The 26,593-nt window shown below is 45.6% G+C and overlaps 1 protein-coding gene across 1 annotated transcript in view; it reads left to right on the top strand.

Annotated features, from left to right (window-relative positions):
* Positions 1–25,923, top strand: part of shq1 (SHQ1, H/ACA ribonucleoprotein assembly factor) — a 37,203-nt gene extending 11,280 nt beyond the window's left edge. The window contains exons 8-12 of the mRNA XM_023996169.2: positions 2,999–3,156; positions 4,302–4,355; positions 10,835–10,958; positions 13,805–13,925; positions 25,159–25,923. Of these exons, the coding sequence (XP_023851937.1) occupies positions 2,999–3,156; positions 4,302–4,355; positions 10,835–10,958; positions 13,805–13,925; positions 25,159–25,831 (1,130 nt within the window). The 3' untranslated portion in view covers positions 25,832–25,923. The remainder of the gene's footprint in view (positions 1–2,998; positions 3,157–4,301; positions 4,356–10,834; positions 10,959–13,804; positions 13,926–25,158) is intronic.
* Positions 25,924–26,593: the final 670 nt, after the last annotated feature.

The following is a 26,593-nucleotide window of genomic DNA, read 5'->3' on the forward strand; positions in this document are numbered from 1 at the left end:
GGGTATAGACACTAGTGGTAATTAAGTAGAAACCTCACCTTGGACCTTTGTGCCCCCTCTCTGTTCCCCGGGTCGAGGCCAGAGCACTGACAGGCCACAGCTGTCCACTGKGTCCACATGAATTGAGTCGGCGGTGTTAATCCAACATGACAGCCCTGTCTCTACCTGCAGCTCTTCTTATGGCTGGTTTGACATGCCAGCGGCAGTCTGTGATTCATCACTACATTCGTTGCATTGACTCGCAGGTTCTTTCACGTCAGAAAATGTCAATCTTAAACAGTTACGCTTTATTATTGAGTGTTGATRTTTGAATCGAAGGCAATCAATGTAAGCTGTATTTACGTTGCCCCACGCGCATTGTTCTGTACTACCAAGRTCATACGTCAGAAGCCTCTGAGTGAAGTAGAGTTGTAGGTAATTTCCAGCCTCGTGCACCATTAGCAGAGGTATATTTGCTCCATGTCACTGGTGCCATCTGTACCTGGGGTAGGGCCATCTATGGGGGCAGACTGCTCAGAAGACTGGAGGAACTAAGTGACAAATGAATCTCCATTCATCTGACCCCCTCCCCCACACACACACACTCGATTGGCTAGGATCAAAGCTGAGATCAGTGAGTGCCTTTCAGATTGTCCCATTAGATCTTCTAATCTCATCCAGATGTCTCTTGGATGAATGGAGCGCTGCGGCTGCATTATGCAGGCCTAGTTAGCTTGTTATTGACAGTTTAATGGTCAGCAGTAATCCCATGTKCATCCTGTTTTAAAATGTATTTTTAGATCCATTACATGTGGACAAAAACAGGAGTTACAGCAACTGATGCCCTCGCTAGATGTCACTGAATGACAGCGCGTGTATACACTTTTTGGAAAATCTTGATAAGTGCTGGACTGCTGTTCTAATAAAGAAACAAAGGAACCTGTGTGCAAGCAGTCCTATCACTTTTCCCTGATCCCCAATGCAAATWGTCTGGGTAGTCATTTGATTAGCTGTTCAGGGGTCTTATGGCTTTGGAGGTAGAAGCTGTTAAGAAGCCTTTTGGACTTAGACTTGGCGCTCCGGTACTGCTTGCCGTGCGGTAGCAGAGAGAACAGTCTATGACGATGGTGGCTGGAGTATTTGACAATTTTTAGGGCCTTCCTCTGACACACCGCCTGGTATAGAGGTCCAGGATGGCAAGAAGCTTGGCCCCAGTGATGTACTGGACCGTACAAGATTTTGGAATATTGCTGCAGGGACTTGCTTCCATTCAGCCACGAGCATTAGTGAGGTCAGGCACTGATGTTGAGTGATTAGGCCTGGCTGTCAGTCGACATTCCAATTCATCCCAAAGGTGTTMGACGGGATTGAGGTCAAGGCTCTGTGCAGGCCAGTCAAGTTCTTCCACACCGATCTCGACAAACCATTTCKGTATGGACCTCTCTTTGCACGGGGGCATTGTCATGCTGAAAAAGGACAGGGCCTTCCCCAAACTGTTGCCGCAAAGTTGGAAGCACAGAATCGTCTAGAATGTCATTGTATGCTGCTGCGTTAATATTTCCCTTCACTGGAACTAATGGTCCAACCCCTAACCATGMAAATCAGCCCCAGACCATTATTCCTCCACCACCAAACTTTACAGTTGGCACTACCATATGCCTTAAGGCATGTAGCGTTCTCCTGGCATCCGCCAAACCCAGATTCGTCCGTCGGCTTGCCAGATGGTGAAGCGTGATTCATCACTGCTCCAGACTCCAATTGCGGCAAGCGTTCTACCACTCCAGCCGGCGCTTGGCATCGCGCATGGTGATCTGAGGCTTGTGTGCAACTGCTCGACCATGGTAGTGAGTGTTTTAACTGAGGACAGATGATTTTTACGCGCTTCAGCACTTGGCGGTCCTGTTCTGTGCGCTTGACGAACTGACTTGTTGGAARGGTGGCATGCTATGAGGGTGCCACGTAAGGGCATTCTACTGCCAATGTTTGTTTATGGAGATTGCATGGCTGTGTGCTCAATTTTATACATGTTGCTGAAATAGTGGTGTCCACATACTTTTTCATATATAGTGTATGTCTGCTGCAGAGGGACAAAGGGGAGCCATGAGAAAACAAGTTTTGATCAGTCCTGGAAAACAAATTGGCTCCCTATTTACAAAGATGGAGAACAAGCTATAATAGAAAAATCCTGGAGTTTTTGTGCTTGTATAGCCAACTAGCGCAAAAAGATTATTGCGACATTTTCAAAACAATACGATATATCTTTAAAARTAATATCCTGATATTTAACCCCCCCCCTCCCCTTCTCAATAGCCTGTGTGTTTCCTACACTCGGCAGACTGCTGGATGTAGGCCAGTGGGGCGCTGAGTTTCTCCCCAGCGTCCTGGCTGATCTCCCGGGGAGGTGCGGTAAGGGGGAGGTGTGCGTGTGTGCTCCGCTTGGCTAGGCTGGGTTGCTGCAGCTGCACTGGCAAGGGAATTGGGGTACCGTCTGCAGGGATCTAAGCCCTGATGTAATGGAGCAGGAATCCAGTTCCCAGCAGAGCCAAGAGGATCATTTGAAACTGCTGCTCTAGTGTGTGCACACACAGTCAAGCCCACACACTCAGGGGCTCAGTATAGGGGCTGTCCTCGATAGGCAAAGGGAAGGATTGCTTTCAGCTGTTCCATAAGCTGCAGAGAAAGTGCTTACTTGGAATCTGTTCTYGCAGACCTTAAGCTTTGTTTTCAGCACTGAACGTTGCACATAAAACTTTACCAATTGAGTTTGGGTCGAGGCTACCTTGATCACTAACTGAGGAAGAAACTCAGGGACTTTGATTATTTTCAAAAGAACTGATAACCTAGTGTTTTCCTCACAATTCAAGCCATGGACCATCTCTGCAACATAATAGAAATAATGGATCCCTCTTTTGCTTCATAGTAGAATATGTGCATGAACTGTTAGAAATGAATGTGTTTTCAGGCATGATTAGGCCTATGTAAAACCCAGTGAGTCTATGGGTGGAATGTTGTTTTCCAGCGGTGTCCTTCACTGATGATGAGAAGGAGCAGCTAAGAARGTTTACCAACCATTCCTACATCCTGGACAAGAAGTCCCGTTTCCAGGTGTGGCTCAGCCTGGTGGACATCATCCTGACATACTGCTACGAATTGCGCACTACAGAGGGAGAGCACAACGTGAGTTAGCGACCGTCAGTTAGCCTCTACATCTCCCTCCAGGTCAAAGCTTTAACATGGACTTACCAAGTTCCTATAGGGATCTTGAGTTTTTTTTAATGTTGTCTTACTGTCACTAACCCGTAATACATGGAACTCCCAGTCTGTTGTTGCACAGATGGAAATAGATGTTTMAGTGATAATGCCCAAGAAGCTGTTGTTTTGGAGGATGTATTGGCATGAGTGTTGTTCCCAAACCGTACCAATATATCCTCCAAACACCTCCTTTGAGGACATAATCACTTTCCCACAACCGGTTACCAACATATTCAAATAATGATAGACATGCTTTTATTAAAAAAATGTTTTCATGATGAATTAATTAATTMTATTTCATCCTTCCACGAGATCTAGTCCCGACACAAATCTACGGTTGCTACCCAAGCTGCCTATCGGTTAGGTTGCCAGAGACGCGACCCAGTCTTAGTCTTTTTGTTCTATATCTATGGGCTCGACCCAGCTGCTCGTTCTAAAATAGATTATAGACTGGGTCGTTTGAACCCTGAATATCAGACCGTATACCACAGATATGACAAAAAATACATTTTACTGCTCTAATGACGTTGGTAACCAGTTTATAATAGCAATCAGGCACCTCAGGGGTTTGTGGTGTGTATGTAGCCAATATACCACGGCTAAGGGCTGTATCCAGGCACTCCACGTCGCGTCGTGGTATATTGGCCATATACCACACCCCATTGTGCCCTATTGCTTAAATAAAGGTCTATTATGGGAGATGGTGAGGTTAGACCATGGTCACACATTCATGTGTTTATATACATCATTGGGTCAGATCCGGAGCTGTAGTTCGTAGTACTGCCGTAAACACATACTTTAGACAGCAACCTGTGAAGTCATCTGTGAACGTTCTATGWACATCTGGTGTGTTACGGCCTTATACTCCTTAGAGATTCTGGAGCAGTCTGCTTTTCCAGAGATCGTGTTGTAAGGTATCTATAATGGACACTAGGGACGGAGTGTTAAAGAGTGTGGCCTGAGTTTTGCCTGTTATTGGTATCATTGCTTTCTCATGTGTTGTAGGCCCACCTTGATTCTCTAAAGCGCGTGTAGAAGTTGACCTCTGTCCTCTCATTATATGACTGCAGGTTGAATCACCGTGGACCATCAGAAAACTCAGTGGGACTCTCTGCTGGCTTGAGGTAAGTAATGGGGAGGCAGTCCCTATTTAAGTMAATTAAAGTCAAATTATCATGGAATAATAAATCCCTTAGTATGACCTTGGGCACGGCTTCCCTATTCTGGCTATTTTCAGCTTCTGGCCCCATCTTGAGCTAAAGGCTTTTATTGATCTAAATGTGTCTGCTCCAGCCGCTGACGGAGGAAAGCTCTCAACCAGCCCTAGGAAATTACCATTTGATTGAGTTTGCTGCAGCTGGGTAGAGAGCTTGTATAAAAAAAGATATATATAAACACAACATGTAAAATGTTGGTCCATGTTTTATGAGCTGAAATAGGAAAATCCCAGAAACTGTTAGTGAGGATTTCTCCTTTGCCAAGATAATCCATCCACCTGACAGGTGAACAGCATGATCATTACACAGGCGCACCTTGTGCTGGGGACAATAAAAAGGCCACTTTAAAATATGCCTATTTGTCACACGACACAATGCCACAGATGTCTCAAGTTTTGAGGGAGCGTGCAATTGGCATGCTGACTGAAGGAATGTCCACCAGAGCTGTTGYCAGATCATTTAATGTTCATTTCTCTACCATAAACTGCCTCTAAATTCATTTTAGAGAATTTGGCAGTACATCCAACCAGCCTCACAACTACAGACCACATCTGGCTTCTTCACCTGCAGTATTGGTAGTGTGGGGTGCTGAGGAGTATTTCTGTCTGTAATAAAGCCCTTTTGGGGATAACCAAATTATGATTGGCTGGGCCTGGCTCTGCAGTGGGGGGTGGCTGGCAGCCAGCCAAGTGGGTGGGCCTATGCCCACCCATGGCTGCACCCCTGCCCAGTCATGTGAAATCCATAGATTATGGCCTAATTTATTTACATTATCTGATTTCCTTATATGAACTGTAACTCAGTAGCATCTTTGAAATTGTTGCATGTTGTGTTTATATTTTCAGTGTGTAATAGATATAGATATATATATATTACATACACCACAGTACCAGTCAAAAGTTCGGACACACCTACTCATTCAAGGGTTTTTCTATATTTGTACTGTTCTCTTCATTGTAGAATAATAGTGAAGACATCAAACTATGAATTAACACATATGGAATCATGTAGTAACCAAAAATAAAAATATATTTTASATTTTAGATTCTTCAAAKTAGCCACCCTTTGCCTTGACAGCTTTGCACACTCTTRGTATTCTYTCAACCACCTTCGTGAGGTAGTCTGCAATGCATTTCAATTAACAGGTGTGTCTTGTTAAAAGTTAATTTGTGGACTTTCTTTCCTACTTCATGCATTTGAGCCAATCAGTTGTGTTGTGACACGGTAGGGGTGGCAAACAGAAGATAGTATGGACTTGGTCTTTTACCAAATAGGGCTATGGCAAGAACAGCTCAAATAAGCAAAGRGAAACGAATATAAGACACGAAAGTCTGTCAATCCGGAACATTTCAAGAACTTTGAAAGATTCTTCAGGTGCAGTCGCAAAAACCATCAAGCGCTATGAAGAAACAGGAAAGGAAGACCCAGAGTTACCTCTACTGCAGAGGATAAGTTCATTGGAGTTACCAGCCTCAGAAATTGCAGTCCAAATAAATGGGACTATCATTTGTTTCTGAACAGAACAATGACTAAACACACCTCCAGGCTGTGTAAGGGCTATTTGTTCAAGAAGGAGAGTGGTGGAGTGCTGCATCAGATGACCTGGCCTCCACAATCAACCGACCTCAACCCAATTGAGATGGTTAGGGATGAGTTGGACCGCAGAGTGAAGGAGAAGCAGCCATCAAGTGCTCAGATTATGTGGGAACTCTTTCAAAACTGTTGGAAAAGCATTCCATGTGAAAGCTGGTTGAGAGAATGCCAAGTGTGTGCAAAGCTGTCATCAAGGCAAAGGGTGGCTACTTTGTAGAATCTAAAATATATTTTGATTGAACACTTTTTTTGGTTACTAAATGTGTTATTTAATAGTTTTGATATCTTGATTATTCTACAATGTAGAAGATAGTAAAAGTAAAGAAAACCCCTGGAATGAGTAGGTGTCAACTTTTGACTGGTACTGTATATACAATGCATTCGGAAAGTATTCAGACCCCTTGACTTTTTCCAAGTTTTGTTACGTTACATCCTTATTCTAAAATGGATTAAATAAAAAAAAATCCTCATCAAAGTGAAAATAGGTTTTTCAAAATGTTTGCAAATGTATAAAAAAAAACATTTACTTAAGTATTCAGACCCTTTGCTATGAGACTTGAAATTGAGCTCAGGTGCATCCTGTTTCCATGGATCATCCTTGAGATGTTTCTACAACTTGATTGGAGTCCACATCAAATCAAAGTTTATTTGTCACGTGCGCTAAATACAACAGGTGTAGACCTTAGGGTGAAATGTTTACTTACAGGCTCTAACCAATAGTGTGGAAAAAAGGTGTGTGTGTGTGTAGGTAAGTAAAGAAATAAAACGACAGTAAAAAGACATTTGAAAATAACAGTAGCAAGGCTATATACAGACACCGGTTAGTCAGGCTTATTGAGGTAGTAWKTACATGTAGGTATGGTTAAAGTGACTATGCATATATGATGAACAGAGAGTAGCAGTAGCGTAAAAAGAGGGGTTGGCGGGTGGTGGGACACAATGCAGATAGCCCGGTTAGCCAATGTGCGGGAGCACTGGTTGGTCAGGCCAATTGAGGTAGTATGTACATGAATGTATAGTTGAAGTGGCTATGCATATATGATAAACAGAGAGTAGCAGCAGCGTAAAAGAGGGGTTGGGGGGGGCACACAATGCAAATATTCCGGGTAACCATTTGGTTATCTGTTCAGGAGTATTATTGCTTGGGGGTCAAAACTGTTGAAGCCATTTTGTCCTAGACTTGGCACTCCGGTACCGCTTGCCATGCGGTAGTAGAGAGAACAGTCTATGACTGGGGTGGCTGGTGTCTTTGACAATTTTTAGGGCCTTCCTCTGACACCGCCTGGTGTAGAGGTCCTGGATGGCAGGCAGCTTTGCCCCAGTRATTTACTGGGCCGTACGCACTACCCTCGGCCTTGCGGTCGGAGGSCCGAGCAATTGCCGTACCAGGCAGTGATGCAACCTGTCAGGATGCTCTCGATGTTGCAGCTGTCGAACCTTTTGAGGATCTCAGGACCCATGCCAAATCTTTTTAGTTTCCTGAAGGGGAATAGGCTTTGTTGTGCCCTCTTCACAACTGTCTTGGTGTGTTTGGACCATTCTAGTTTGTTGATGTGGACACCAAGGAACTTGAAGCTCTCAACCTGCTCCACTACAGCCCCGTCGATGAGAATGAGGGCGTGCTCGGTGCTCCTTTTCCTGTAGTCCACAATCATCTCCTTAGTCTTGGTTACGTTGAGAGATAGGTTATTATTCAGAGACCAGCCAGGTCTCCCTATAGGCTGTCTCGTCGTTGTCTGTGATCAGGCCTACCACTGTTGTGTCTTCTGCAAACTTAACGATGGTGTTGGAGTCGTGCCTGGCCATGCAGTCGTGGGTGAACAGGGAGCAGGAGGGGACTGAGCACGCACCCCTGGGGGGCTCCACTGTTGAGGATCAACGTGGCAGATGTGTTACTACCTACCCTCACCACCTGGGGGCGGCCCGTCAGGAAGTCCAGGATCCAGTTGCAGAGGGAGGTGTTTAGTCCCAGGTTCCTTAGCTTAGTGATGCGCTTTGAGGGTACTATGCTGTTGCACACTGAGCTGTAGTCAATGAATAGCATTCTCACAGGTGTTCCTTTTGTCCAGGTGGGAAAGGGAAGTGTGGAGTGCAATGGAGATTGCATCATCTGTGGATCTGTTTGGGCGGTATGCAAATTGGAGTGGGTCTAGGGTTTCTGGGATAATGGTGTTGATGTGAGCCATTACCAGCCTTTCAAAGCACTTCATGGCTACGGACGTGAGTGCTACTGGTCTGTATACCTGTGGTATATTTAAATGATTGGACATGATTTTGTAAGTCACACAACTGCCTATATAAGGTCCCACAGTTGGCACTGCATGTCAGAGCAAAAGCCAAGTCATGARAGAGAAGGAATTTTGCCTGGAGCTCTGAGGGAARAGTATTTAAAAAATGRAGTTTGGAACCACCAAGACTTTTCCTAGAGCTGGCCACCCTTCCAAACTGAGCGAAGGGAGAAGGGCCTTGGTCAGGGAGGTGTCCAATAACCCGATGGTCACTCTGACAGAGCTCCAGAGTTCCTCTGGTGATGGGAGAACCTTCCAGAAGGACAACCATCTCTGCAGCACTCCGCCAATCAGGCCTTTATGGTAAAGTGTCCAGACGGATACCACTCCTCAGTAAAAGGCACATCACAGCCCGCTTGGAGTTTGCCAAAAGGCACCTAAAGGACTCAGACCATGAGAAACAAGATTCTCTGGTCTGATTGAACTATTTGGCCTCAATGACAAGCGTCAACTCTGGAGGAAACCTGGGACAATCCCTATGGTGAAGCATGGTAATGGCAGCATCATGCTTTGAGGATGTTTTTCCGCGGCAGGGACTGGGAGACTAGTCAAGATCGTTGGAAAGATGAACGGAGCAAAGAACAGAGATCTTTGATGAAAACCTGCTCCAGAGCGCTCAGGACCTCAGACTCGGGGCGAAGGTTCACCTTCCAACAGGACAACAACTCTAAGCACACAGCCAAGACAACGCAGGAGTGCCTTCGGGACAAGTCTCTGAATGTCCGTGAGTGGCCCAGCCAGAGCCTGGACTTTAATCCGACCGAAGATCACTGGAGAGACCTGAAAATAGCTGTGCAACGATGCTCCCCATCTAATCTGACAGAGCTTGAGAGGATCTGCAGAGAAGAATGGGAGAAACTCCACAGATACAGGTGTGCCAAGCTTGTAGCGTCATACCCAAGAAGACTCGAGGCTGTAATCGCTGCCAAAGATGCTTCAACAAAGTACTGAGTAAAGGGTCTGAATACTTATGTAAATGKAATATTTCAGTAAAAACATATTTTTTAAATACATTTGCAAAATTTTCTAAASACTTTTTGCTTTGTCATTATGGGGTGTTGTGGGTAGATTGAGGGAAAAATCGATTTAATCCATTGTAGAATAGGTCTGTAACGTAACAAAATGTGGAAAAAGTCAACGGGTATGAATTCTTTCCGAATGCACTGTATATAAACAAACTGATTGTCATCTCCTACTGGTGCACTGGTAGTGCATTGTTTTGGAGAGGAAGAGAAGGCCAGGGTATAGCTATGACAATTGGATACTCTTAGCTTTGTGCGTGTGAGTTTGTGTCAGAGATAGGAGTATTAAGGTGTGCCCCAAGGCTGTGAACAGGCCCAGGTGTGTGTGTGTGTGCTCCCAACTGACAGACAGACGAAGAGGGAGTGAGATGGCCATGTGCTCGCCGATCGATGGTGTGTGTGTGCACTAGAGGACCGCGCAGCAGGGAGTGTGTGCTGCTCGTCTTATACCTTGGGATGTGCGAGCCCCTTAATCAGTAGCATTTTCCCTGTGAACCTGACAATAAGGGCTGGTAATCGGATGCTGCAGTCTGAGTCTGAGCGGTAGCAGTTTGGCCATAATGGTGATAATGGAGGAGGTAGTAATGACATCCTGCAGCTGCCTGAAAGCCCTCATCAGTAGAGCTATCTGTCTGGGAGAGACTGACGGGACGCGCCCTCTCAGTCGCTCTCTCTCGCTCTCATCCACCCACCCACTCACTCTCTCGTCCGCTCGCTCTCAGCTCTCATCTGCTCTGTCTCACTCGCTGTCATCCACTCTTTTGCTCATTATCGCTTTTGCTCTCATTCTCTCTAACCCTCTCCCTTACTAGGTCTCTCTTCCCCATCTCTCTCTTTCCCCGTTTTTTTCCCTGTTTTTGTCTTTCTCTTTATTCTCCCTCCCCCTCGTCTCACTCTCACCCTTATCTCCCTCTTTTCCCCTCCCTCTCTCCATCTGCTCGCTGTTAACCAGCCTCCTAACCAGACAGACCAGGTTGGTGGTTGTTGTGCGGCTGAGTGTTATTTACAGGCAGGCTGCTAAACAGCCCCGGGGGAGAGGGGATGAGCCCTGATGACATGCAACGAGTCACACTCTGAGCGCACTTTTAACAAGCTAGGGAGAATTAATAAAAAGAGAAATCAGAGGGCTCTCTCTCAGCTCTTTTGTCCACTGGTGGAGAAAAGCGGAGAAAAGCCTAGAGTTTACACAGTGATTAAGGACCAGCAACAATTAAAAGGCGGCGACTGCAGAAGGTGTTTAAGAGTTCCTCGCCCGTTTCCCCCTCTATGAAAGGGAAGTCGTTAGGAGTAATTAGTTTACCAATGACTGCAATTAGGAGTGGGCTAGCCTAGCCTGCTTCGTGCTGGAGGGAAGGAGAAAAGCAAGAGGCTGCCAAACATTTTAAGAGGAAGTGAAGTCCCTTTTCTTTTTTGTAAGATTAGTCTTTTTATAGTGAGTGGCCATGAGGAAAATGCAGCATGTCTTTTTGTTGTTGCCTTTCAGACATACAGCTCGTTGCAGGAGGTCCTGGTGTCCTTTGGGAGGAGGGTGTTGTGTTACCCGCTCTACAGGCACTTTTCTCTGGTCTCTGCAGCCGTGCAGGATGCGGCTSGGATCTTCCAGTCAGGTGAGTCTAGACTATGCTCTCTGTGACCTCTCACCCTGACCTGAGGCAGCTAGGCACTTCCACACCTCAATGGCCACTTTGTGGACGCTGGTTAGAGCAGTATTGACAGCCTCCGTGTCATGCCCAGATTATAAAGCCCTCAATATGGCCTAGTTTCCCTCCCAATTAATGTGTCTCTGGACTCTCGCCAATGTTCTCTGAGACTCCTGAGGGACAGTATGTGGTTTGATGCATTTCGGTTGAAGGCAAAGCTTGCATGGTAGCTGTGGGCTGCAGCTTGCCTGTTCAGTGCTTTGGAGACTGACAGAAAGACTGCTTTACAGCCAGCATGCACCCACAGTCATACATCACTATACCACCAAAAGCAGAGCAACCTCTCCAAGCAGGAAGTGTGGATTTGTTCTATACGGACGTTGACTTTGATATCTCCTAGCAAAGAGTCATCTTTAAATCAAAGCCCCGCGGGTAGCTAGATGAAGGCTCTGCCATGTAAACACATTTAGGATGTGTGTGTGGTTAGATTAGCTGGTTTGTAGGGATTTGAATGCTTGTAAATGACAACAAATTAAGTCTTTTAAACTCCAGATTAGATCAGACTGGCTGAGGGAATCCGAGAATCCCAGGTTGTCACTGTGAAGGGGGCTTCCCTGTAATACACTACACCATCTACCTTCATCCTCTAGAAAGAAACACACAACTTCACCTGTTATAGCCTAACGAAGCTTTTCAATCTCTCTCCTGACGCTGGACATTTGTTCAACAGTCACATGCCCATTTTGTTTCTGTGCTGGAAAATGCAAACTAACCTAATTGGGGATAGTCTAAGCAGGCAAACAATAGCAAGTGCCTCTTCATTTCAATGAGTTTGCCTCAGCAATTTTCTTTATTTACGTGCATCAGGTGAGTGAGTGAGTAATGGGGCTCTCGTTAATGAACTGTAAAGCTACAGTAATGCAGTCTGGCTGGCGTACGTCTTGAGAGGGCACGACACGTTTCCTTCCAGCTTTACTCCACACAGCTAATTCATTTGTCAGGATAAGGCTAATGGAATGTGTGCTCTAATTTGAAGGCACTTGACTTAAATGGCTGTGAAAGCAAACATTGGCAGGTATTAGGAAAACAAACCCATTAATGCCTTGCGGGAGCCACATGTTAAGGCCTTAAAGGAAATGTTATCCGGGGTAAATATTTGAACAGCCCTCTGGCATCACGGACGGTCCTTCTCAAGGCGCTCATCCAGCTGCCTGCTAAGTGGCTGGWACCAATGGGCCGCCAGGCAGGGAGAGCAGAGCAGGGCCTCCTAGGTAGGGAGGCTTTAGCACTGTCGTGTAGCTGACCGAAGGACCCACTGGAGTTCGGTAGCCTATACCGAGCCGGAAATGTTCTGGATTTGCGTTTCCTCAGTGTAGCTTAACTCTCATTTCCCYGTGTCCATGTTTTTACATGTCCCTTGGCTTTGTAACATTTTAGCTGGCTATAATTGAGCAGTTACTCTACTTAAATATGACACTAGAAAGGGTTTGGGTCTCCACTGTAATGAGCTAGTACAGTGGGCTGTTGGGGTGCACATGGCCCTCCCAGTAGTTGAAACACTTGAAGTGTTCTGTTACCATGTCCAGTGTGGTAGTGATGCCAATGGAATGTTTTCTGCACAGCATTAGGAATGTACATGGAGTGTTTGCAACGTGTGTGTACTTGACTACAGTGTGTAAATGTGTTGCTTATGCTGTCTTGTCACCTTGCCATGATGGATGTTAGTGGCCAGTGTCGCTGTGGCCATGCCCCCCCCCCCCCGGGCCAGGCTGCCTGCCTGTCTGCCCCTCTCCAGGGATCAGCCACGGCTCGCCACCAACGTGTTTAACTGGCTCAACTTGTCATCAGCGGGGAAAAACAGACGAGTGCAGGATTCATAACGTGTCACGGTTGGAGGTGAAACAACTGCACTGTCTCCATAGCTCCATAGGGAGGGAGAAAGCAGGGAGGGAAGCAGGGAGGGCTTTGTGTCTGCAGTGAGTTTGGAAGCAGGGAGGGCTTTGTGTCTGCAGTGAGTTTGGAAGCAGGGAGGGCTTAGTGTCTGCAGTGAGTTTGGAAGCAGGGAGGGCTTTGTGTCTGCAGTGAGTTTGTAGCAGGGAGGGCTTAGTGTCTGCAGTGCGTTTGGAAGCAGGGAGAGGTGAGGGTCCTGGTCCTCTGTGATCGCTCATGCTCTAAATGAGAACCAAATGTTTGTGCAAGGTTTTCCTCGGAGTGAGTGTGCTGTTTGTTTTGAATGGACTGGAATGTCTGTCTGCTGCCAGCCAATCCTGAAGTTGCATACCGGACAAGAGGATTGTCTGTAGACCTCCGTGCTCTGCAATGGGCCAGCTCTGTCCCATAAAGGGGCTATTTATATGCCTGGGGTTTGTGACAGCAAATGTTATGGATCAAACGTGGTTCCCTCCAGGTGTGTCCCATTTTGTAATGGTAATCTTTGGCTTTCCCTTTGAGGAAAAGCAGGGCCAATTTTCTTTCATAAACCAGTATGAAATGAACCCTTTGCATTATCTTGGCCCACTTGAGTTGAAATTCTGGACTATATAAACTAGATAAAGGAGGCCTGAAAGTTGATTAATTGCTCTCTCTGTCATGAGTGTAAATGACTTTCAGTGGTCTGCAATAGGATAGTCTTGCAATGCTCACATGATCTCCCATAGCCTGTTCACCCTATAATTTGAAGGAAGGCTGTATGGAACAATGAGATTTTTGGAACCTCAGTCCCTGCTAGCAACACTGCTATATTTACCATTCTTCACATTGCCATAGAATAACAACATTTTTCAATTTCTACTCCTTTTGTTTTTCCTGTCCAGGGAAAGCCTGCGTCCTGAAGTGCTTGTTGGATATTCACAAAGTCTTCCGGGAGAATGAACCGGCCTACATATTGAACGACCTCTACATCACAGACTACTGCGTCTGGATCCAGAGGGTCAAGTAAGTTCACTACCCCCCCATCCTCTCTCTCCCTCTGCAGGGACCTTCAGCCCTAGAGCATAATTACCTCCCAGGTCCAGGGGCCAAGCAAAGTGGCTTTCATGCTGCTTCAGTGCGCTGCACTGGAGGAGAGGATTAGACGAGTCATTTGTCACAGCACGGCCACTTGACTGACAGAGACGCTGTGAGACGTATCCATTCTCCCATGTCAAAGGTGCCGTTGRAGAGTGTATGGACTGTACTGTCTCCCTCAGTGCTGCAGTGGAGTCYCAGTGACTGAGACTGAAGCCTCTGTGACAGTACACACAGATGAGAAGAAGCAGATGCACTGTGCAGTACAAGATGTGTGTCAACTCGTGAGAGATCTGTGTAGTTTCTTCCCTAATTGATATAGCATKCATGGCTCTTTCCTCACCTGTGTACGTATTTTACAATTACTTACACGTTGAAAATGTAAGCCTGCAAGTGCATTATTCGTAATGAGCTCTGTTTTATTCTTGGCAGGGTTTCAGCCGAGTGGTGTGCTAGTCTGGAAAAAGCCCGATTTTGAAAAATGTGCGCCAGTGATGATGTAGGCCCAGTGCCCAGATGCAGACATGATAAAAGCTCTGCCGGGTGTTTGATGGAGCTTTTCTCTCTGGAAAAGAAAACGCCTCGATGGCCAATTAATAATAGATGTATAAAAATCAATGGTGGAGATCGGAGCTACAGTCCCGGTTGGTCTGTCTGTTTCGCTGCAGCAGACGAAGAGAACAGAGAGTCTTGGTCTTGAGTGCTCTCTCAGCTCAGCGTACGCTTTGAGCAGAAGCAGCAGCACTGTCAAGCCACTGGAAAACTCAATCAGTCTCATTTCAGTCAGTCAAGGAGATGAAACGGCAGAAGGGCATCTGCGGTTGAGTGCTTTCCAATCCGCCTCCCTCTTCCCTTCCACCGCTGTACATTGGAGCCAAATGTCAGCTTGACCTATCAACAAGCTGGCTTCCACTGGCTGCAACCCCGTATCGATCATTAAATGGATTAGACCTTGTGCTCGCCGCCTTTACCTATGATTGAATTGTTACATTTCCCTTTTCTGTTTACGTTTTTCAGTCGATAAACAAAGCAAAGCTTYTTTTTTTTTTGCCCTGAGACCTGGCTCATATCAGCTATGGTGTCAGCAGAGGCAGAGAGATGGAGAGAGAGAGACGGAGAGGCTGTCCAGCATCCAGGAAGAGTTACTAACCCTCTCCTGTTGAAGATGCTGCCTCAGGGCACCTGGCTGGGAAAACCTCTAGAGCCCAGGCATTCCATTTCATTGTTTTGCTGTGAATCAATTCCCAGATAGACATTTCATACCGATCCTATATTGTTGTGCTGCACAGACTACATTTCTTTCCCTTCTGAATGTGGAATAAAACCGAGCAGTCCACTTGCCATTCAAAGCAGCAGAGAGGARAGCTGTCTTTCTATGAGCTAGCAGGTATTTACATAAGTCATTTAGCACAYGATTTTAACCAGAGCAATAAGTCATTTAGCACACGCTTTTATCCAGAGSGACTTACATCAGTGCATTCACGGTGAGACAMCAACATATCCCAATCGTAGCAAGTATGCCGTGGGATTTATTTATGATGCTATTTACAGAGATGGGGTTCAGATGTTTTTTGAAGATGGGCAGGGACTCCTCTGTCTTGACATTAGAGGGAAGCTTGTTCCACAATTGGGGTGCCAGGACAAAGAAGAGTTTTGACTGGGCTGAGCGGGAACTGTCCTCCTGTAGGGGTGTCAGGGCCAAGAGACCAGAGGTGGCAGAACGGGGGGCTTGGGTTGGGGTGTAGGGTGTAGGGTTTGATCGTAGTCTGAATGTAGGGATGGGCAGTTCCCTTCGCTGCTCCGTAGGCAAGCACCAGGGTTTTGAAGATGATGTGAGCTTAGACTGGAAGCCAGGGGAGTGTGCGGAGGACCAGGGTGACATGGGAGAGCTTTGGAAGATTGAACACCAGGCGTGCTGCGTCGTTCTGGATAAGTTGAAGGGGTTTGCTGCCACAAGCGGGGAGCCCRGCCAACAGAGTTGCAGTAGTCTAGATCGGAGATGACAAGGGTGGCAGGCAGCACTCAGCAGCAGCCAGCTGTGGTTTGCATAGACAGTGCGCTTATCACTTGTGGTTTGTTGTGGCAGACGTTTGTGTGTGTTTGATGACAGATTGTATAAGCATTGCTCTCCTCCCTGCTAGATATCCCCCATTTGTCATTCCTGCTAAGTGACTGCCGTTTCTCCCTGTGAGTCCTGTGGTAAGATAAGATGTCATCTATATCCTGTATCTTGTCAGTCCTCCCCACAGTCGACTCCCAGACACGATCAGCTGCTCATGATGGACACTGCGATTTAATGAATGCGTTGCTCGGTGGGTTGATTTATACTGTCTGGCTCTCTCTGGGCTGTCCCACATGTGTTCATGCTCTTAAAGTCCCTCTGACTGCTGAGACCAGAGTCAAATTTAYAGCATCGTAAAGACTTCACAGTGACTTAGACTCCAGCGAACCCCTCTCCCTCCACAGACTCCCGCACACAGACAAACAAGTGGACAGTCCACTCTCCGGTCAACAGGAGGAGTATGAGGGTGGAGAAAAATCCTTCTGACACCATTTTGTATTTGTCCTGATAAAAGGTGTTRTTATTAACGCGCTTACAACCGTTTCCACATTACCCAGGGAATTTGTGTAATTTGCAGATATCTTTGTATCATCAGATGCATTGCCACTATCAAATAAAAAAAACTCTACCATTCGTTTCAATGGGTGGTTTTGATGATCCTCCGATGCCGAACCCCTGCAGTGTTGCTTGACTGAAATGAAAACCCACTCCTCGTTTTCTTTCTCAGTCTTTCCTCTTCTTTCATCAAAAGGCTTGGAAGGAGTCCAATGTAGATTGACTGTGACCAGTCCAACAAATCCCATCAGATCTGTGTTACTGTATCTCAGTGAAATCAGCAGGCCTCTAACTTCCCCTTCCTCTTTCAGCGCTCACACATTCCTCCCCCTCTACCCGTTGTCTGCTGCGCAATCAATTAATTGGGTCGATTAAATTCCAGAGCAAAAAACCATGGCAACCTGTGAGTGTCGAGCTCAAGGGTTTGCTAGTCTTGGAGGAGGAAACAAGGATCTTTTTCTCTCTCGCTCACACCCATCCATTCAGCCTCTACACACATTGTGTGCATGACAATGCCCAGAGGAGAGCTCTCTTCTCCACAGTCTCAGGAGGCCCTCCGGGGACACGGGCTCCCCACAGGGACAACCTACTGCTGCTGTAACCAGGCTGACCCCCCCCCCCCCCCGGCAAGGTCAGTGGTCAGTTAAGTGAGTCGGTTAAGCCCCGTGGGGGCTTGCTGGTGGTTTTAATGCTCCAGGGACTGGCAACTCGGTGTCCAGTGCGTGTGCAGGAATAGCAAGTTGATCGTTGTAGAGTTTTTCTTTTTCTTTTTTTATTCTTTGAAAAGGTGGAATGCAGGTGAAAAAGCTTCGGATACATTTTCTCTGGTTTTAATCCTTTTAATGTACCTGCTAGTGTATTCTACCCACACTCATCTGTCTGGAGCCGGTCCTGTCCTGTGATGTAGTAGATGGTTTATACTGAGTATTCTAAATATTAGGAACACCTTCCTAATATTGCATTTTTTTGCCTTCACAGCAGCCTCAACTCATTGGGGAATGGACACTTCAAGGTGTCAACAGCGTTCCACATTGATGCTGGCCCATGTTGACTCTAATGCTTTCCACAGTTGTGTCACGTTGGCGGATTGTCCTTTGGGTGGTAGACTATTCTTGATACACACAGGAAACTGTTGAGCATGACAAACCCAGCAGCGTTGCAGTTCTCGACCCAAACTGGTGCGCCTGGCACTATACCCCGCTCAAAGGCACTTTAAATCTTTTGTCTTGACCATTCACCCTCTGAATGGCACACATACACAATCCATGTCTTAATTGTTTCAAGGTTTAAAAATCATTCTTTAACCTGTCTCCTCCCCTTCATCTACACTGATTTGAAGTGGATTTAACAAGTGACCTCAATTAGGGATCATAGTTTTCACCTGGTCAGTCTGTCACAAAGTGAATGTTTTGTGTACTCCGTGTATATGGTCTGTGTGTTTTGAGCCTTCCCCACCACAGAGACAGTYTCTGTGTCCCGCTGGGCTCGACAAAGCCAAGACGGTCTCACAGCTAATGGGGAGAAGTACTACAGATTTCCTCTCTGCATGACGTCCAGATTTTGTGTACTTACACAGGCAGCCCACCACACGCGCAGAGAGAGGGAAATACTGACACTGTTGCATTCGTGCTACACTAATAATGAATGATGCAACCTTGCTTTGTATGAGGTAACTTCCTCTCCTTGTGTCCTTGTTTTGATTAGGAGGGTAGGTAAACAACAAGCTCTGCAGGCAGTTCTACCAGCTCTCTTCATGTTGCACATTAACTAATGGTCTCTCTATACAGCAAGAAAGCACTTCCTTAGATTGCAGTCCCTACTGTGTTATATAGCCTAATGCAGGGGTGTCAAACATACGGCCTGCGGGTGGGTTTAAATGTTTTTTTGGGGGAGGGGGAATCAAACTCGATATATTTTAAAATAACTAAAACCAGAAATGGACTGTGTCCAGCTCGCTAATAATCATCTAAATGAAAGCTAGACAGTAGGGGAGCATTGAAAAATCCCAAAACGATGGATAGAGGACTAATCTTTTCCAGAACCTCGTTGAAGACCGAATGCAACACCCCTGGCCTAATGCCTCTGACACAGGTCTTCAGTGTTACTCGCACACGCCGTCACACACTCCATAACACATTTCATCACACACTCCCTCAAACCATCAAACTCAGGAAGTCAGGAAATCCAAGCATCCATTTAKAAGTCTTTCAGCCTTATAAAACAAGCCAACTTTGTCACAAACAACTACCGTCTACGTTTTGTTCCCTGAATGAGATGTTGGACAATTCAAATGGCATACAGTTAGCAAACAGTGTCTGACTGTCCATCCACTATATCCATTGAATAATGTACATACACTCCCTTGACAAATCTTGTGAAATGAATTTGTACATTTAAGATTAACTAAGAAGTATGAGTAGGAACATGTGTCGAATGTCTTCTGGCATCATTGAACATGAGGCTGCTGATAGAAATGGAAGTCTGTAATTGACTCAGTCTAGTTGTCCTTCTCCCCCACCACCCCCCTGCTCCCTGTCCTCATCCAAGGACTCTTGTTTGTTGTCTGACAGATGGAAGCGTCTTTGTGGCGACAGTTTTCCAACCTTGAAAAGCTGCCCCTCAGTTAATGAAGGGAGCCCACGACATTAGTAATGACTGAACTGTGTACAATGTTATTTATTCCCTCCAAAAGCAGCCTTTGTGCTCACCGCAAGCTGAGCTTCTCGCACTGCAGCGCAGGGAGAGGGGGAGCGAGGGGAGAGAACAAGCACGTAGCCTCTCCAATGCTAACTCAATAATGACTTCCCACGGGGGAAAGAGAATGTGGGAGGTGGGGGATGGAGGAGGGTTTCTGCTTTGAAGTTGCAGTGCTACAGGAGGCTCTCCAGCCAGAGCCAGTCAGCCAGCCTGCTCAACTCCAGCAAGGGCTTAAGCCCTGTCTAAGCAGGGGGAGGGGTTCTACTAAGCTTTATGGAATTGTTTTAAGAAGGTCCTACCAAGGATAATTTATCTATTTGATTTTTAATTTTAAGACCCCCTGAAGTATAACAAATATATATAAAACAATTATTTGATAAAAAAAAAATAATAATAATAATTTGGCGTTACTGCCATTAGCCCTTACAAATGCATTGTATAACAGATTTTCTACATGGAACAACAGATTGTCGCCCCCAGAAAATATCAATAGGAAGTTTGTTCTGAAGTGTGTCCTATATCTGAGAGATAAAAGAAAGATCAGGCACTAAACACTCTCAATATATACTTCCGTTCATATTTTCAACTGGTACTGTGGGGCAATTCTTGTGACCAACATGTTCGTGAGAGTCTCACCTTTACACATAGGGGTCATATTAGTGTGTAGCCCAAACTGTTTGTACACCAGAGACAGAAGTTGTCTTGAAGTCGGTACGGCCAATCTGCCGAGTCCCAAAAACACCATCGAACTAAGGGGCCTAGCCCAAACCATGAAAAACAGACCATTATTCTATCTCTCTCTTACTATATATATATATATATATATAATATTAGTACACGTGCTAATGATTATCAATTCAATATGTAGGTTGAAACACAATCATTAACTGAAACAGAAACAGCTGTGTAGGAGGAATAAACTGGGTGAGGAACAGCCAAAACTCAAGCTCACAAGGTGAGGTTGCTGAAGACAGTTTACTATCAAAAGTCATACACCATGGCAAGACTGAACACAGCAACAAGACACAAGGTAGTTATACTGCATCAACAAGGTCTCTCCCAGGCAGCAATGTCAAGGCAGACAGGGGTTTCCAGATGTGCTGTCCAAGCTCTTTTGAAGAAGCACAAAGAAACGGGCATTTTGGAGGACGCGTAGATGCAGTAGTCGGCCAAGGAAACCTACTGCAGCAGATAAGACACATCATGCTTCCTTCCCTTCGCAATCGGAGATGTTCAGCAGTGCCCATCCAGAACAGAATTGTTAGGAAACATTAGGGCCCTGGTACACCCATCTACTGTCCGGAGAAGTCTGGTCAGAAGTGGCCTTCATGGAAGACTTGCGAAACAAAAAGCCATACCTCTGACGTGGAAACAGGCCAAGTGACTCAACTATGCACGAAAACACAGGAACTGGGGTGCAGAAAAATGGCAGCAGGTGCTCTGGACTAATGAGTCAACAGACGTGTTACAAGTCCTCAACTGGCAGCTTCATTAAATAGTACCACAAACACCACTCTCAAAGTCAACAGTGAAGCGGTGACTCCGGGATGCTGGCCTTCTAGGAGAGTTCCTCTGTCCATGTCTGTGTTCTTTTGCCCATCTTAATCTTTTATTTTTATTGGCCAGTCTGAGATATGGCTTTTATTTGCAACTCTGCTAGAAGGCCAGCATCCCGGAGTCACCTTTCACTGTTGACGTTGAGACTGGTGTTTTGCGGTACAATTTAATGAAGGTGCCAGTTGAGGACTTGTGAGGCGTCTGTTTCTCAAACTAGACACTAATGTACTTGTCCTCTTGCTCAGTTGTGCACCGGGGCCTCCCACTCCTCTTTCATTTCTGGTTAGAGACAGTTTGCGCTGTTCTGTGAAGGAGTAGTACACAAGCGTTGTACGAGATCTTCAGTTTCTTGGCAATTTTCTCGACATGTAATAGCTTAATTTCTCAGAACAAGAATAGACTGATGAGTTTCAGAAAGAGAAGGTCTTTGTTTCTGGCCATTTTGAGCCTGTAATCGAACCCACAAATGCTGATGCTCCAGATACTCATCTAGTCTAAGAAAGGCCAGTTTAATTGCTTCTTTTACAGAACAGTTTAAGAAATCAGCTGTTTCCAGCTACAATAGTCATTTACAACATTAACAATGTCTACACTGTATTTCTGAATCAATTTGATGTTATTTTAATAGACAAAAAACATGCTTTTCTTTCAAAAACAAGGACATTTCTAAGTGACCCCAAGCTTTTGAACAGAAGTGTGTGTATTTATTTATTTATTTATTTATACAACCAATGTTCCAGTCAAGTTTGGACACCACCTATCATCTCATGAGTTTTGCTTATTTTTACTATTTTCTACATTGTAAGAATAATAGTGAAGACATCAAAAAACTAATGAAGTAACCACATATGTTAAACAAATCAGAGTAAGGGCACCCTATTGCCTTGACAGCTTTGCACAACTTTTGGCATTCTCTCAACCAGCTTCATGAGGTATTCACCTGGAATGCATTTCAATTAACAGTTGTGCCTTGTTAAAAGTGAATTTGTGGAATTTCTTTCCTTTATGTGTTTGAGCCTATCAGTTGTGTTGTGACAAGGTAGGGGTGGTATACAGAAGATAGCCCTATTTGGTAAAAGACCAAGTCCATATTATGGCAAGAATAGCTCAAATAAGCAAGGAGAAATGACAGTCCCATCATTACTTTAAGACATGGTCAGTGTAGAACATTTTCAAGCACTTTGAATGTTTCTTCAAGTGTAGTCACAAACCATCAAGCGCTATAATGAAACTGTCTCTCATCAGGACCGCCACAGGAAAAGAAGATCCAGAGTTACCCCTGCTGCRGAGGATAAGTTCATTAGTCACCAGCCTCAGATATTGCAGCCCAAATAAATGCTTCATGAGTTCAAGTAACAGACACATCTCAACATCTGCTGTTCAGAGGAKATTGCGTGAATCAGGTCTTCATGGTCGAATTGCTCCCACAGTTGACAGTTTTTGTCCGAGCAAAAACCAAGCCATGGGGTTGAAGGAATTGTCTGGAGAGTTCCGAGACAGGATTGTGTCAGGGCACAGATCTGGGGAAGGGTACCAAGAAAATGTCTGCAGCATTGAAGGTCCYCAAGAACACAGTGGCCTTCATCATTCTTAAGTGGAAGATGTTTGTAACCACCAAGACTTCCTAGAGCTGGCCGCCCAGCCAAACAGCAATCAGGGGAGAAGGGCCTTGGAACCAGATGGTCACTCTGACAGAGCTCCAGAGTTCCTCTGTGGAGATGAGAGAACCTTCCAGAAGGACAACCATCTCTGCAGCACTCCACCAATTAACTGCACCTCAGATTGCAGCCCAAATATATGCTTCACAGAGTTCAAGTTAGACGCATCTCAACATAAACTGTTCAGAGTAGACYGTGTGAATCAGGCCTTCATGGTTGAATTGCTACAAAGAGACCACTACTAAAGGACACCAATAATAAGAGACTTGCTTGGGCYAAGAAACACGAGCAATTGACATTAGACTGGTGGATATCTGTCCTTTGGTCTGATGAKTCCAAATTTGAGATTTTTGGTTCCAACCGTCATGTCTGTGAGATGCGGAGAAGGTGAACGGATCTCCGGCTTCTGTGGTTCCCACGTGAAGCATGGAGGAGGAGCTGTGATGTGGTGGGGATGCTTTTCTGGTGACACTGTCAGTGATTTTATTTAGAATTCAAGGCACACTTAACCAGCGATACGCCATCCCATCTGGTTTGTGCTTAGTGGGATTTTTTTTTCAACAGGTCAATTACCCAAAACACCTCTAAGGGCTATTTGACCAAAAAGGAGAGTGATGGAGTGCTGCATCAGATGACCTGGCCTCCACAATCACCCGACCTCAACCCAATTGAGATGGTTTGGGATGAGTCGGCCTGCGGAGTGAAGAAAAAGCAGCCAACACAAGTGCTCAATGTTTGTGGGTACTCCTTCAAAACTGTTGGAAAAGCATTTCTCATGAAGCTGGCTGAGAGAAAGCCAAGAGTGCAAAACTGTCATCAAGGTGAAGAGTAGACTTCTTTGAAGAATCTAAAATGTAAAATATATTTTGAATTGTTTAACATTTTTTTTGTTTTCTACATGTTTTCTACATATGTGTTATTTCATCGTTTTGTCTTCACTATTATTCTACAATGTAGAAAATAGTAAAAAAAGATAAACCCTTGAATGAGTAGGTGTCTGAACTTTTGACTGGTACTGTGTATATACATACACACAGGCTCTCCATTTGCTGTTGCAATTTAGAACACAGATATTTGGTTGCRCATCAGCAGTTTTTCTCTTGTCAGTCTCTGAAAATCACTCARTTAGCCCATGTCAGCTAAAATGTTTTAGATTGGTAAGTTAGTCTAGCCAGCTATCTAATCTTGTAGTAATCGTGGTCGAATTACCGACCGGGGGACCCCGATTTTGATTTTGTTAGCCACACTCAGATATCATACTAAAAATGGCAAACATTTCTTGCCATCCTATGGCAACATGTGGGGAATCTCAGGGAACTTGCTTTAAAATGGCAATCATTTCTCCACATCCCATGGCAAAATGTGGACAATTGCAGGAAATTAAATCCTAAACAAAAAAAAGTATTTGTGCTCGCCGTCAGGAGGGGGGCTGCYAAAATGTTTTGGTCGCAAGGTGTGGAAGGGGGTAAAAATGGGCCCCAAAAATAACTGCATGTGTGGATATGGGTACGCAGACCCGTGAGCCACTGTGGCCACTCTTGATGTTCAGATTTTCTATGGTTTCCTTGTGGGGTCTGACTCTCTGCACACGCGGTGGTGGGGGTGTTGTGGGTTGTATTTATGCCTAGCCATCCCTTACTCATTGTCAGTAATTGTTCTCCTTTAATTGTTTGGTTTTTGATAGGGCTTGGGCCATGAGTCGGTCATATTTTTTTTTTCTCCTCTCTTTCCAAATACTGTTACTCCCCTTTATTTCCCGAATGGACATTTGATATTCATGTAGGCCTTGGAGAGATGTCTTCTTTGATCGAGTACGGCGACTAGCTATACGGTCTGTTTACACAGTCTCCCGAGGTCCTAAATGAGTACATCCCTCTGTTGGCTGTGTAAACGGTTTCCTCCCCACGGTGGGAGTAAATTAAGGCTTTGCGGTAATAAGGAGCCATCTTGGCTCTCAGCGGTCGGTTAATTGGGCCAGGGAGGGCAGTAGGGGCCACAGTGTGGCTGAGTGTGAGGAGCTGAATGGCTGTGGACGACCGCAGGCTCATGTGCTTTATCCCTCCCTGAATGGACCCGTCCTGAGCCGCGCAGAGGTCAGCTGGTAATCATCATGGCAATGAAGGCCGATCGGCTGCACCGTGGAAGAATAGCAGCCACTTGAGTTTTGGCAACAKCCTGCGCTGGTTTAGCTTCATGAATAATGTATAAGGTGTGTATCACTCTGTCATCCGCCTCGCTCTTATCTCCTGCAGGGAGAGCTTCAGTGGGAGACTCGAGGGGCAGAACCTGCATATCAGACACACTCATCTTCCTACATTATTAAACATGATTTCCATATTTCATTGAGCTCAGGCCTCTGTGAATCGCTGTCTACTTAGCATTCAGATGAGGCTGGGATTTGGGTAATGAGATCTCGTTGCTATATTTTTTTGTAGGAAGTGCAGTCGTACATATAGCATAGTCGTAATACCTACTACTCATCAGTGTTGGACAAGTAGCTCTTGAAATAGATTTTGTAGTTTTTTGGGGGGATTTGTAAATATTTGCTTCCAAGTTTAAAAAGAGAAACTGATCCACCTTTGCTGTACTTTTCTGACTGTCTCATCACGTTCTCTTTTTCTCTCTTTGACAGGTCTAGGAAGGTGACAGCTCTGGCCGATCCCTTACGGAAAGTATCCCTACGGAAAAGAGACCTGGAGCTGGAGTTGGAGGTGCTGGAGACGGCGGCAACGCTGGTAGAGGAAGAAGAGAAGGTGGAGGACGGGGGGAAAAGCCCCAGTAGAACTCCTCTGTCACACAGCGGAGAGGAGTCCGACAGCGAGGACAGTAGCAGCGACTCGTCTGAGGAGAGTGAGGACTCTGAGGCTGAAGGGAAGGACTGTGCTGACAGAACAGAGGGAGGAGGAGGAGAGAGAGCCGAGGCCATCCCCATACATCCCCAGCCTGCTGCCCCTCCCATCCACCAGGAGTCCTGTGCTGTTCTCACATCATCCGAGAGGAAGTCCAGCACCCTCCCATCTGCTGTGGCCTGCCCCAGCCAGCTGATCCAGGAGCTGGGAGAGAGGGTGGAGGAGGGGCTGTGGATATCAGCACAGCCTCAGGGCAGCAGGCATTCCAGGAGCAGTGCACAGGGAGAGGCAGAGAGAGACTGTTCACAGCCTGCGACTGCCACAGCCACTGCCACAGATACTGCCCGCACAGGGGCTTTCCTAGAGCTGAGTCCTCGCAGAAACCCTCTTCTGATTGTCAAAACAGATACTGGTGATGATCTTGATGAGGATGATATCGATGAGGATGACTATTAGCAGATGTCACAGAAAACATGTCGTTAAGGAACTTTACATGCATGCATGACAGCTGATGCTTATTTGACCACAATCAATAATGACTTCTGTATTGTTATTTTTGTATTTTCTAACTTCTAACATGGAAATGTTGATTAATTTATAGATACAAGCATGGCTCAGTTTAGTGTTATAGCTCACTTGAGGAGTTTCAAAAGCTTCCATACTTTGTGTCTATGTGCAAAGCTTTTCATACCAAGCTAAGCATTTTGATAATAAAACTGATTATATGAATTATGCAGATTACTCAAATCTATTCAAGGGGATGCAGCCAWTGCGTTGCACTTTGTTTGTAGGCTCTTAGATTAGCATATGCATTTCATGCACAGCCATTTCCTCCCAAGAAAGGAGAAGTGGTGGTTGTTGGGAGATAAGAAATGGGACAGACCCCAACAGGAAATGTGCTGCTGCTTCAGAATTTCTCTTGAGACATTGACTTCTCATGTAGAATGCAGTGACTTTACTGCCCACACTGGTACACTTCATGGTACCCTGTCAACACTAAAAACTTTAGTTTAAACTCATATCACACATTGTTACTGTCTGAACTTAAATTACAAAATTGTTGGCACTATGCATTGGGGTACATAGCATTCTTCTGGCATCCGCCAAACCCAGATTTGTCCGTCGGACTGCCAGATGGTGAAACGTGATTATCACTCCAGAGAATGCGCTTCCACTGCTCCAGAGTCTGATGGTAGCGAGCTTTACACCACTCCAGCC

This window comes from Salvelinus sp. IW2-2015, linkage group LG11, assembly GCF_002910315.2.
Source record: "Salvelinus sp. IW2-2015 linkage group LG11, ASM291031v2, whole genome shotgun sequence".
NCBI lineage: Eukaryota > Metazoa > Chordata > Actinopteri > Salmoniformes > Salmonidae > Salvelinus > Salvelinus sp. IW2-2015.